Source organism: Penicillium brevicompactum (assembly GCF_028827555.1).
Source record: "Penicillium brevicompactum strain IBT 35665 chromosome Unknown utg000001l_segment0_segment0, whole genome shotgun sequence".
NCBI lineage: Eukaryota > Fungi > Ascomycota > Eurotiomycetes > Eurotiales > Aspergillaceae > Penicillium > Penicillium brevicompactum.
The window spans coordinates 5,203,690-5,216,103 of record NW_026623203.1 but is presented as its reverse complement, the minus strand read 5'-3'; the positions used below and the strand labels follow the sequence as shown (position 1 = coordinate 5,216,103).

The 12,414-nt window shown below is 49.7% G+C and overlaps 6 protein-coding genes across 6 annotated transcripts; 5 read left to right on the top strand and 1 right to left on the bottom strand.

Moving 5' to 3' along the window:
- Positions 1-4: 4 nt before the first annotated feature.
- N7506_001760 (MARVEL domain-containing protein) lies at positions 5-697 on the top strand (the record flags this gene model as incomplete). Its single annotated transcript, XM_056951056.1, has 1 exon — positions 5-697. The coding sequence occupies one exon, from the start codon at positions 5-7 to the stop codon at positions 695-697; it is 693 nt and encodes a 230-aa protein (XP_056816971.1).
- A 363-nt stretch (positions 698-1,060) lies between these two features.
- N7506_001759 (uncharacterized protein) lies at positions 1,061-2,175 on the top strand (the record flags this gene model as incomplete). The annotated part of the gene is made up of 2 exons (XM_056951055.1): positions 1,061-1,083; positions 1,137-2,175. The coding sequence occupies 2 exons, from the start codon at positions 1,061-1,063 to the stop codon at positions 2,173-2,175; spliced, it is 1,062 nt and encodes a 353-aa protein (XP_056816970.1).
- A 326-nt stretch (positions 2,176-2,501) lies between these two features.
- N7506_001758 (uncharacterized protein) lies at positions 2,502-3,632 on the bottom strand (the record flags this gene model as incomplete). The annotated part of the gene is made up of 1 exon (XM_056951054.1): positions 2,502-3,632. One exon carries the CDS (start codon positions 3,630-3,632, stop codon positions 2,502-2,504), a length of 1,131 nt encoding a protein of 376 aa, XP_056816969.1.
- A 1,405-nt stretch (positions 3,633-5,037) lies between these two features.
- N7506_001757 (uncharacterized protein) lies at positions 5,038-5,892 on the top strand (the record flags this gene model as incomplete). The annotated part of the gene is made up of 1 exon (XM_056951053.1): positions 5,038-5,892. The coding sequence occupies one exon, from the start codon at positions 5,038-5,040 to the stop codon at positions 5,890-5,892; it is 855 nt and encodes a 284-aa protein (XP_056816968.1).
- Positions 5,889-6,514, top strand: N7506_001756 (uncharacterized protein; the record flags this gene model as incomplete). Its single annotated transcript, XM_056951052.1, has 2 exons — positions 5,889-6,394; positions 6,475-6,514. 2 exons carry the CDS (start codon positions 5,889-5,891, stop codon positions 6,512-6,514), a joined length of 546 nt encoding a protein of 181 aa, XP_056816967.1.
- Positions 6,515-11,049: 4,535 nt separating this feature from the next.
- On the top strand, positions 11,050-11,804 carry N7506_001755 (peroxiredoxin-like family protein; the record flags this gene model as incomplete). Its single annotated transcript, XM_056951051.1, has 2 exons — positions 11,050-11,212; positions 11,272-11,804. 2 exons carry the CDS (start codon positions 11,050-11,052, stop codon positions 11,802-11,804), a joined length of 696 nt encoding a protein of 231 aa, XP_056816966.1.
- Between the last annotated feature and the right edge of the window lie 610 nt (positions 11,805-12,414).

Here is a 12,414-nt window from a genome sequence, read left to right as displayed (position 1 = left end):
TACTATGCCTAAACGACTCCCCACAAAGCTTGACCAATACTGGCACAAAGGCGGAGTCTGTGGCCTTGTCCCCCGCGCCGCCCTCCGTACCCTCCAGTTCGTGTTCGCAATCACCGTTGCCGGTCTATACGGTGTCGATCTCGCCCGAGCCACGAAATCTAACACCGCGGCGCCCACAGAATGGGTGTACGCTGAAATCGTCGCTGCCTTGTCAGCTATCACCTGTATCATACACTGCTTTGTGACTGTCATCCACGTTGCATGGTCGACTTGGGATGGAGTTCTCTTTGTGCTCTGGCTCGCTCAGACGGGCGTCTTTGGAAACATATACACTTCTGGTGTGAAGACCAGTGAATATAGAACTGCCACATCATCACTCCCTCGCATGCAGGCTGCTGTCTGGATTGATCTAGTCAATATGCTCATGTGGTTCACAACGTTCATTCTTGGTATCGCTTGGTGTTGCCGCACCCGAAAGATGACCCGTCGCATCGATCAACTTGAAACAACGGAAGGCACTGGGATGACCAATGATGTTGATGTGGAAAGTGCCTTATCTGGTTATAAGAAAGAGCTGGAGGAGTTGGATGCAAAGCGTGCTGCTATTGAAAGGTCCATCATTGAGAGCAAGGAGAAACCACTTGGAACTGGAGTGGAGAAGGACAGCAAGATGGGCCAGGACACAAAGATAGGATAGAATGGGTTACACTTGTATGAACACTGTATACAAAGTATCGTGAGGGTTTTCTAAATATCAATGGATAATTATCTTTTTTTAACTCGTCCTCGCAATATTCCAAGTTAATGGAGTGGTGATGCCCGTGCGTCACTGCCAAAAGGAGCGTTTATGGTGTTTTACGAGGGTTCCTTCCGCGAAGTGATACACTCTAGTCTTTCCATTTCTTCAGTCATCACAATGAAAGCATTTGTCACTTGACAACTCATTGAATGCAATTTACGGACTGCACTGTCTATCAACCCTAGCTCGATTCACGGACACTCGGCACATCTCCCACAGCAGCGCTTCAGGCCACAAGCACTGATGTCCATTTCCCACCTCATGGATGACTCTGATAGATCCAGGTCAGTATAACTCAACAATTATATTTGATAGGCGCGCTAACAGGACCTCTCAGATGCCCGTATGTGGTAGGAAACACACTGGAACTCCGGCTCAAGACACCGAAATGGGGACCAAGGATGGAAGTCAGAATCATGCGGACCTTTCACCCATTCACATGGTCATCGACGATGGTTGTCCAACCGACCCGCCCTACTGCCGAACTGAAAGGCGATATGGTGCTGAAAGTCTTCGACCGACGTTATGCAGCAGGTCACAGAGAGAATGAGAGGATGATTTCATGCACCCCAGACTTCACGCCAAGTTGTCATTTGTCTGTTATGGATGGTGAGGCGGGCGAGCCTATCACCGAGCTCAGTCTCAGGGAGCACTTACTCGGTCCAGGTAAAGAGACTTCGAGTTCTTCTTCTGAAGAACTAAATTTTGATGAATCCATGGACAATCTCTACAAGACGGAAGTCGAGGCATACAACACTCTGGCTGATTTGCAGGGGCATTGCATACCCCGCCTCCTTTCGTGTGTGACAGTTCCTGTTTCTGCACCTGCTCTGACGCATGACCCGGTACCTCGTGAATACGCTGATGTTCCCGGTATGCTGTTACAGTATATCAAGGGGTTCCGTCTGGACAACCTACCTCTTTCCGCCCCAAAAATCACCTGGCAAACCATCTGCGAGGATGCGATTCGAACCATTCATCGCATCGGCGATCGAGGCGTGCTGAACCAAGATGTCAAACCGAGAAACTTTATGGTGCAAACCGACTTCAACGGCCAATACCACGTTTTCATGATTGATTTCGGGTGCTGCGAGTTCATCAGGGAAGTCCGGACCAGAGCTGAATGGCAGAGAAAGAAGGCAAGCTACGATGAAGAAGGCGCCATTGGATTTGTCATGGAACAACAGCTGCCGGGTGGATTTGTGTACCGCCGATCCGATCGATACACGAAGCTGCGTGGCAAATACATGATGGAGGGACTGACCTCAGCATGGTCTTTGGTTCCACAAGTCGAGAGTCATTCGATGCGAGCAAAAAGGAAGGTGTGGAAGAACAGCAAGATGAGTCTGGGTACCAGACTGAGTGACTCATCTTAATTTTGTTGAAAAATTCGACTCTGGGGGTTTGGTCAAAGTTTACTCTTCTGGCGCCCAAGAATTGTACGGGCGAACAATGGTCTAGATTTCTGCATGGCTTGCGGTTCTTATTATTACCCTCTGAAAATGCAAGGTCCTATAATTTCCCACGAGACAATTCCTAGCTATATTGAGTCTGTATATCTTCACCCAACAGGAGCTACATCGAATTATTTCTGTGGTAGAGTGTCTAAATATAGAGCTATCACAGGTTTGAGGGGGTTGTAATCCTCCATGGAGGCATACATCCTCCGATATTGGTCCTCCGATTTCACGACACTGTTATCCTAACATGCGTCAAATCTATCGTCGTCTGGGTCTTTCCAGTAGAGCGATCGATCGTTGTCATCTTCCCATTCGTCAACCGTCTTTGCATTAGGGATGGAGACATCAATGCCTTCAATGATCAATGATTTGGAATTCATTTCGCGCAACAATCTTTCCAGTTGATCATCCACGTCCAGATAGAGCTCGTGGTCCGACAAGTCGAGATCATGCGGTCCCTCCCCCCGTCCATAAACACGAAGATATTGGAGGTTGGGAGGCAGATGTTCTGCTAGGTTGAAAGACTGAAGGCCAATGCGATCATCGGGAAATCTGTCTTGGTTTGATCCCACGCCCCGTGCAAAATGACACAACGCATGGGCGCCAAGGCTAAGCCGCTTCAGTTTTGGGAAGTCTTTCAAGGAGATACATGATGGCCTGGCCTCTGGCTCTTGGGCGGCCAGTTCGAGAATCTCACTGGCGTACTGTTCCTCATAGCATTCCTGTTCGTACTCATCGAGCCCTTCGTCTTCATCTAGCTGATAATCAGGATCGTAAAACTCTTGCCATGTCGCATGATATTCCATATCCAAATCCAGCTCCTCAAGCGTATGTCGGTGAAGCCAAAGTGATCTGAGTAGCGGCGTCATGCCCAAGATTGGAATACCCCCCTCGGGGTACTTTCGCCCACCCACAGTGAAGACGAAGTTTTCCAGCGTCATTGGCGACTCAATGATTCGGCAGAGGTCATGCTCCGGAATGCATGAGTGGTCGATCTGAATTTTGCTGTAGTTGGCACAGCGCGGAGGAAGCGGTAGTCCGGGGTCGTCATCCCTCATAGCTAAAGTGAAAGAGACAGACTCAATAGCAGGCAGCTTTCGCACTATGTCCAGTCGAGAGAAGTATGACTCTTGCACATAGGTTGTGCCTTGGTCAAGGACATCATCCGGGTGGAAACTGATGCTCCTTAAATTCTGTAAACAGGAGACACCCGACTTAGCGGCTCGCTGGAAAAGTGACTTCAGCGTACTGCGGGGCATATCCAAGGGATATGAAGACAGAAATTCGAGATTGGGAGCATTGGCAGCAAGCATCATAACAAGCACGTCTTTGAACTTGATTGCTTCGGGGCTAGAAGGAGAGCTGGGCTTCATAATGAGCTTCTGGGCCTTGGGATGCGCACCGGAAATTCTACCTAAAGCAAACCGGATCTTGCTTAAGAATGGCCAAGATAGATTCTCGGTCACTGGGATCTTCAATCCCGGCTTTGGTCAAAGCCTGCTTGATTCTGGTGATATCCTCCGGCGAAAAAGCTCGCTGAATGACATCGGTTTCATGGGGAGAGATACCGGAGCCTTGTTCGTTTCCGAATAAGATTATCCAACGAAGATAGCTTGCCAAAGTCGGGTGGCCAAAATTTCTAGCAACATGTCCTGGCCGGCCTGAAGCTGGGCTGTGAAGTTTTGCTTTCCTCGGCCGATCTGAAACACATGATATTTTTGGCGGTTAGAGACGTCGCTCACATTATGCATCCCACGACTTTGCTGTGAAAATGCCACAACGTCACTCATGAGCAAAGGTTTCTGACTAATGTTGGATAGCACTTCCGGGGGAGGTTTTGTAATTTCATTTTTTGCACGGTAGCTGGCCTCAACAATCGCGACCGCAAAAACATGATACATGGGTTTAGTTGGGCAGAAAGAAGAGTGAGCAAGGGGGATTCACAGGTAAGAGCGGCCGGCAGGTTCTAGCGCCACCGCCTTAGCCCTAGCCTTGGAAGAGATTAAGGACTTGCTGCGTGCAACCGAGGATGTTTTCATTCGTTTGGTGACAAAATGTGTCTGAAAATAAATCAGAAGGTAGGGGTCGACACGAATACATATTCATAACTTTTTGAGATATCCGCATTCGCATTTGCAGTACACAAGCCTCTACGAATATTCGTAATCGCAAGGCTGTTTATTCGTACGAATGTATACTTCGTAGACCCTGGCCGTGTTGAGTATCACGGTGGCTGAACCTGATGGCAGGGATTAGGAACAGATATATATGAGACATCCCGCCCCTGTTAAAGATAACTCCTTAAGTCAATCAGAATCAATCAGACAATCACTTATCTCAACAGGTTATGAGCCCGAGTGGCGCAACCCTTAGGCACGCAGCTCGGCAACAGAAATTTAAACAGACAACTCTTTGACTGCCATCTACAGCTAAGCTTCCCCATTAAGTGAAAACTTCATCAACACCAAGATCTGACCATATGGATTCAGGAACATGGCGAAGGGGTAACGAAATCAAGAGTTCAAACCCTCTGGATGAGATGAAGTGGATGGACTTTTCTCCACTAGATAATCACAGACATCACACCATCACTGTCACTATCACACTATCACACTATCACTATCACAGATATCACATCGTCGCAAGATATCACAGTGACGCCCCCTGTGATTCGTCAAGTGAAACGACACTTTGACGGAAGGGAGTTGAAACCCCTAATTCATTGGCCCTCGACGCAACATTATCGCAACAATATCAAGTTTTAGAGCATATGAAATAATGTCGCCCTCTGTAGCGACCTCAAGAACTGCTTCCTCGCGGTTACCGTCTCGACCTCAAAAAGGGTCATCTCAACCTCCAAGGAGAAGCACTAAACGGCCAAGCAGACACTCTTGGACAGACGAGGAGCTGAATCTTCTTTCGTACCTTCGGCACCTTCGTCGCTGGCGCTTTACACAAATCCAGAAGTCATACTTCCCATCACTTTCACCAAGTGCACTCTTAGGAGCCTACTGGCGCCTGTCCACTGAAGACCGCGTACGCCGAGCATCAGCGGTCACTGCTCCAATTACCACCCCTCACAACACTACAAGAGACTCTCGCAGTACCCCCAACACTCAATCTACGCGTTCTGGTCTTGAACAGGGACCAAGTTATCTTCATCGTCCTATTTCTTGTCCACTCTCCCAGGCGAAAAGTAGCACTGAGACCTCAATCTTACCCTCGCCGAGTTCTACAACTGGAGACGAACCAGTAGGCCAAAGCAGCAACACAATTCGCTACAACCTTCGGCCAAACAGATCGACAACCTTCCCGCAAAGGAAACCGCGATATCTAGTTGACCGGCGCCGTTTCCCTCACTTCTCCAAGTCGTACAGGTACCATCTGAACCTGCACAGGCTGTCAGACAGAGACTACGTCCCGTTGTCTCACACACCTACGCCAAACTCATCGGACCGTAGCCCTTCCGTCGTCTCGAGCCCGCCTAGTGTCGCATCAAGTCTAGAACTCTTTGGCTTAGAAGCGCGTTCTCTCAACTCATCGGATCGTGGTTCCTCGGTTACCTCCAGTTTATCCGACGACATCTCCAGCGCAGAATTCTTCAGCTCAGAGGAGCGTCCACCTACACCATGACTGACATCGCGAAATTTGAGCAGTTTGGATTAAACGCATTCTATAATGGCATTCCAATACTTGACAATGCCAGTGACTGGTTTAAGTGGAATCAGAAGGTCAATGAGTTCATTCGGATATCCGCCGTTGCCGACGATGGAACAACTCCACCGATAGAAGAAGAGGAAGAAGCGCGGCAATGGACTCATCGCCAAAAGTTCTACTCTGCGATGATCACGGCAAAGCTGACCCACAATGCGGCACAAAGGATCAACGCTTTTGAGATCTCTCGAGTCCAGGCACTCTTAAAGGCAGTTAAAGACAACTTCAAACCGGAAGGCACTGGCACTTACGTGAACCTCCAGCGACAGTACATGTCCCTCACAAGAGAGAAATGTGGAAGCGCTCAAGCCCTCGGAGCCGAGATCAGGAAGATCCATGCTGAGAAACTTCTCCTTGACCCTGACTGCGTGAGCTCCGAGATTGAGCGAACATTCTTTTTCGTGCACGCATTAGGTCCTGAGTATGAAAATTTCCGTGATCATATATTTCGGCAAATGGACCTTGTTAACGAAAGAGATGCCAATGGTAACATCACAAAAGCGGCACCCACGTTCGACTATATCGAGAACAAGGCAATTGAGGAAGAACATAGGAAGGGGCAATTGAGCAAACAACCAACAGAGGCGCAAGCGCTTCCTGCTCTCGCTATAATTCGAGGGCCAGGTGACAAGAAAGTCATACCGTCATCCGACGGAACGACATGTCGAATCGAGATCGATAACGTCCCATATTGCTCCCTCTGCCGGAAACCATATCATGTGGACTCTGAGTGCTTCAGCAAGAACCCCAGACCGAGGGATCAAAAGAAAGACGGAAAGAGTCACAAGTCAAAACCAGGCAATTCACATACAGGCGCACGCAAGCCGTTGAAGCGGCGGCCCACCTCGGATGACGAAGATGATGATGTCGGTGGCCCAAGGGATCCAAAGAAGCCCACCTTCATGGCGACAAAGGTCTCCGGAGAAGATGTTAATAAAGCATTTGGAAAGGACGTTGAAGGCAACTTCGCCCTATTCGACCACATCCCCACATTGATGGCTACAAAAACCCTATCGATCCGTGACGCATGGATCGTCGATAGTGGATGTGCTCAGCACGTCTGCAATAACGCCTCGAGATTTGTAAAGATGGACAAGTACCATGGACCACCACTGAGAAGCGTCGATACCTCCACGACTCCCTCGGGAGTGGAGACAGCCAATGTTCTGTGCAATGTACGAGGCAGAAGGAAATGGCTTGTGCTTGACAATGTCCTCTACGTCCCATCGGCACATGCAAACCTCATATCGGTGCTCCAGCTTCTCAAACGAGGAGCAAAAGTCGAATTCTCAAGCCAAAGTGCTAGTATTCGCAACAAGTCAAACGCAAAGAACCTATACACTGCCAGCCAATATCATGGAGTCTACGCACTTGATCTATGGACGAATCTCACCTTTCCCTCTTACCATGTCGGTCCACAAATGGCTCTTTGGCATAATCGGCTGGCTCACCTGAGCGATGCGAACCTACATCGGCTTAAGAAGCAGGCCTTCGGCATCCGGGACATGGAACCACGTCAACCATGCAACCCATGCCTCCAGGGACGAATGATTGAAAAGCCCCACAAACGCTCGAGACGAAGCAGACGAGGGGAACATGCAATGGAACTTCTCCATATTGATGTCGCAGGACCATTTGACGAGGGCCTTGACGGCAGTCGCTATTGGCTCACCGTCGTCGACGACTTCACGGGGTGGATAGAGATTATCACTATACCACGACGACAAGAATTTGTCATAGAGTCACTACGTTTCTTCCTCGATCATAACGAACGCCCTGAACGGAAGTGCAGACGAATACGCCTCGACCGAATCCCTGAGCAAGTGGGAGAAGAGATGAAGTTCATACTGTTCTCACGGGCAATCCATGCCGAGGTCACAGGGGTTGATCAACACCAGCAGAATGGGGTTGCCGAGAGAGCCCATAAGACAATTTATGATCGGGTTGGACCTACGCTAGCACATGCGAGACTATCACCTAAATTCTGGCCGGAAATTGCTCGAACCGCAGCCTTCCTCTCCAACCGGTCGCCGTCATCAAAGCTCAACATGACTCCGTATCAAGCCTGGTACGGCGACAAGCCGGACCTATCACGACTCAGAGTGATCGGATCCAAAGGGGAATACTTGATCCCACCCAAGCAGAGGAAGAAGCTCACAGAGCCAAGAACCAGGCCATGCATTCTACTAGGCTATGAGGGAGATACCAACTACCGTATCCTGCTGGAAGACGGAAGAATCGTTGGGACCCCAAACGCTGAATTTCACGAAGTCCTTACAGCTCCTTCCACACAGACTATAGAAGATGTGGGAGCCAGACGAGACGGCTCACCTGGGGCAACGGCTGCTGCCGCAGGGGGAGTAAGACGGTGGGACTAATAAATCAACCGTCGGTAGGCATACGGCAAGCGTCCGTGCCCGCCTCTGGGCGCCAGTTGTCGATGGCACCACCAGAGCGAGCCCTACCTAAGTCGAGGAACGATATCTCGCACATACTGCCTCGATCGAGTAACGATAACTCGCGAGTGCTAACCCAGTCGAGTGACGAGGACTCGCAGACACCAGCGTCGTCTCAATCGAGTGACGATGACTCGCAGCCATCTGTTGCTGTACAGGGAGACAGGACCTTGTCGCCTACACGGAGTGATGATACCTTTGGATCATTTGTAGGTGATTTACAAGACATCATCCAGAGGAATGACTCACCACCCGGCGGCGACCAGCAACAAGACGACGCTCAACAAGGTCTAGTTTCAGGAGAATGGCAACGATCTCCAGAACTCCAAATTGACCGCCCAGTTCATGAAGTGCGACAAGAAGCACTGGCGCACCACCCTGAACTCAGAATTCGCGCTCCGCACGTCACACTAAACACATCTAGTGACAGCGAAGAAGAGCTTGCGTTAATGAATATACCTGAAGAGAACGTCATCCCAACATTCTTAACAGTAGCTGCAAAGGAAACAGAACCTTTTGAGCCAAAGACTCTGCATCAAGCCAAGAACGACGCAAGCTGGCTCCAATGGGAAAGAGCAATGCTTGAAGAAGTGAACTCGCTCAACCAAAACAAAACGTGGGAGCTTGTTGACCCTCCCAAAGATCGGCGGATCCTCAGTGGAAAATGGGTCTTCAAACTCAAACGAGGACCGCATGGCGAAGTCATCCGTCACAAGAGCCGATGGGTAGTGAGAGGCTTTACACAAGAAGAGGGTATTGACTATGACGAAACCTTTGCCTCGGTCGTCAAGCCAATGAGCTATAAAGCTCTATTCGCAATCGCGGCGGCCCTAGATTTAGAGATCGAGCAAATGGATGTCAAAACGGCGTTCCTGTACGGCTACATAGATCATGAGATCTACGTCGAACAACCTCACCACATGACCGACGGCACATCAAGGGTCTGCAAGCTTCGAAAAGCACTCTATGGCCTAAAACAAGCTCCTCGGATCTGGTATCAGACCCTTACAAATTTCCTACGGAATCTTGGTTTCGAGCCAATTAGCTCTGATCTTGGGGTCTTCGTCCGGAGCAATATGTACATCGCGGTGTACGTCGATGACCTCCTGATCGTAGGACCGAGCATTGCAGAAATAAAGAAGATCAAGCGGAGCCTCAGAAACCGTTTTCAAATGACAGATCTCGGACCGTGTAGCTACTACCTCGGGATGTGCGCCCAGCGGGACCGTCAAAACAGGACACTGTACCTAAGTCAAGAAGCATATATTGACAAGATCGCTCATCAGTTCGAAATCAGCAACAGCGCTCCCATCAGCACGCCGATAGAAACCTCGCCACTTCCAGAGAATAGTCCAGAATACAGATGCCCTCCAGATCAAAGAACCACCTACCAACGCATTGTCGGATCTCTGATGTATATTATGCTTGGAACCAGGGGGGATGTCGCATATGCTGTCTCCATGGCGAGCAGGTATCTAGCAAATCCTGGACCACAACACATGAAACTAGCTCGACGCATCCTGCGATATCTCAACGGCACAAAATGCCTCAGGCTCACGTACAAGGGTCATCCCCAGATGCTGAAAGGCTTTACAGACGCAGACTGGGGTGGATGTCGCGACACTAGACGTTCAACAGCTGGATACCTTTTCAATATCGGGAGTGGAGCAATCAGTTGGCAGTCGAAGCGCCAAAGCGTCGTTGCCCTCTCGACCTGTGAAGCTGAATTCTTAGGCCAGACACAAGCAACCAAGGAAGCAATCTGGTTGAGAAGACTTCTCAATGAGTTAAACATGAGACAAGGAAAAACCGCCACGATCATTTTTGGTGACAACCAAGGAGCCATCGCCCTGTCCTCGAACCCGCAATACCATTCCCGCACGAAGCATATGGAAATCCAACGCAAGTGGCAAGGAGAGGTTCAAGACCTTGGAACAGTGGAGCTGAAATACATTCCAACTACCGAGCAAATTGCTGATGGGTTCACGAAGCCTCTTGCGCGAGAACGATTTGAATGGTTTCGCAGAGGGCTTGGCATTGAATGACACCTCGCCGCTTCCAGATCTCGGGCAGAGGCCGTTCGGGTACCCTTTCCTTCCTTTTCCTTTGAAAGGTTTTTTGAAGGTTTTACTGGGGCCCGTCCCAACCGTGATGGATGGTCGCTGGCACTCTTGGTGGTGGTTGCCATCGAGTGGGAGTGTTGAGTATCACGGTGGCTGAACCTGATGGCAGGGATTAGGAACAGATATATATGAGACATCCCGCCCCTGTTAAAGATAACTCCTTAAGTCAATCAGAATCAATCAGACAATCACTTATCTCAACAGGCCGAGACCATGGTGGTAGACCAAACCATCGCCTAATTTCCAAACCCACGGGCTAGGCTCGAGAATAGATCAATAACAAGGTTTCAGAAAATTCCACGTCTTCCCGTGACTGGAGCAGAAGTGCAGAATTCCAAATAAGCTTGAATAAAGTAATCAAACTAAGTCGCCGCCCTGATTTCCCCACATTGCCACGAGGTCATGATGTCAGCATAGAGTTTCCGAACGCCCCAGGCCAGGCTCTTTCAAAAGTTCTTAATTGTTCTTCATACCCGCTAGAATGCTGCAATTTCACCATGGCAGAGTTTCATCTTCCAAATGAAGGACCGGATTTCCTGACAGACGATACCCTCCACGAGGCTTATGAACTCGAGATCCAGACAGCCAAGGGCGACAATGTCCGATTCGGAGAGCTCGTGGCGGGGAAAGGCTACTCGGTAACGACAATTGTGATTTTCAGTGAGTTGAACTCCAATCTTCACCTTAGATGAACAGGTTGGCTGACCACTCAAATCCAGTACGGCACTTCTTCTGTGTCTACGACCAAGACTACGTCCGGACCCTCTCCCGCCAAATGACCGAAAAGCTACTTGACACTGTCCCACTTGACGCTAGACCCGCTCAGATCATCATACTTGGCTGCGGAGATCACGCCCTCATCGGGCCATATATGGAAGAAACGACGGACGAGTTCCCAATCTATTCCGACCATTCCGGGAGGATATACGAGAAACTGCAGATGAAGAGGCAGAGGGGTGGATTCACCGAGCCGCCGCCTTATTCGAACTTTTCGTTCCCCACTGGACTTGCTGAAACCATGAAGCAAATCTGGAGGCGCGGGTGGGCGGGTTTGCGCGGGGGAAATTGGAACCAGCAAGGTGGCGAATGGATTTTCCAGAGAGGGAAACTTCGATACGCGCATCGCATGGAGGGGTCGAATGACCATCTGACTGCTGATCGATTGCTGGCGATATTGAATGTGGCGCATGAGAAGAGTGACGAAGTGCCTTCTGCTTGTCAAGATGGGGGAGCATCGCAAGACAATGTATAGGGGATGTGTCACGGAATAGGCTTTACATCTAGCGTGGGGTTTAGAAACACGAGGATTGTACAATTATACCCAGTACATTGCGACAGGTTCTAAGTCTGTAGTCCCAACGTGTCATTATGCACCCGGTCGGTGCAATCTAGTAATGTGGGCATTGAGCCTAACCTAGGATATTTGGGACACCAATCCAATGCTCATGTATCAGGCGTTGTTGGCACTGAAGAACCTCTGGAGAAACTCAGGCGTGGATTTGGCTACGGAGACGATGCAAAAAATGTAACTATCATGCTAGATGAACAGCGTAGCTGTCAGATTCTCTTCTCCGGTGCTCAGTAGTCAATCCCATATCGCAACAAATAGTTCTTTTAGAGCGTGGTATACTGTACTAGGCGGTTGGCCACAACAAAATGACGAATCAGGGACTTTCAACGAGATCGGCCCAAGCCTAAATTGTCCAAAGCGTTCTAAACGCGAGCGGAGCCGAAGTGAGTCGGCCCGAAAGGGAAATTAGCCGGGTTTCCTGAGGGGCTCCGCATCGGGCAATTTTCCTCCGCCGGTGGGGGAACGCGAAACGTGGGGAATTTCGGCTAAATACAAGTTCAAGAAGAGGGCC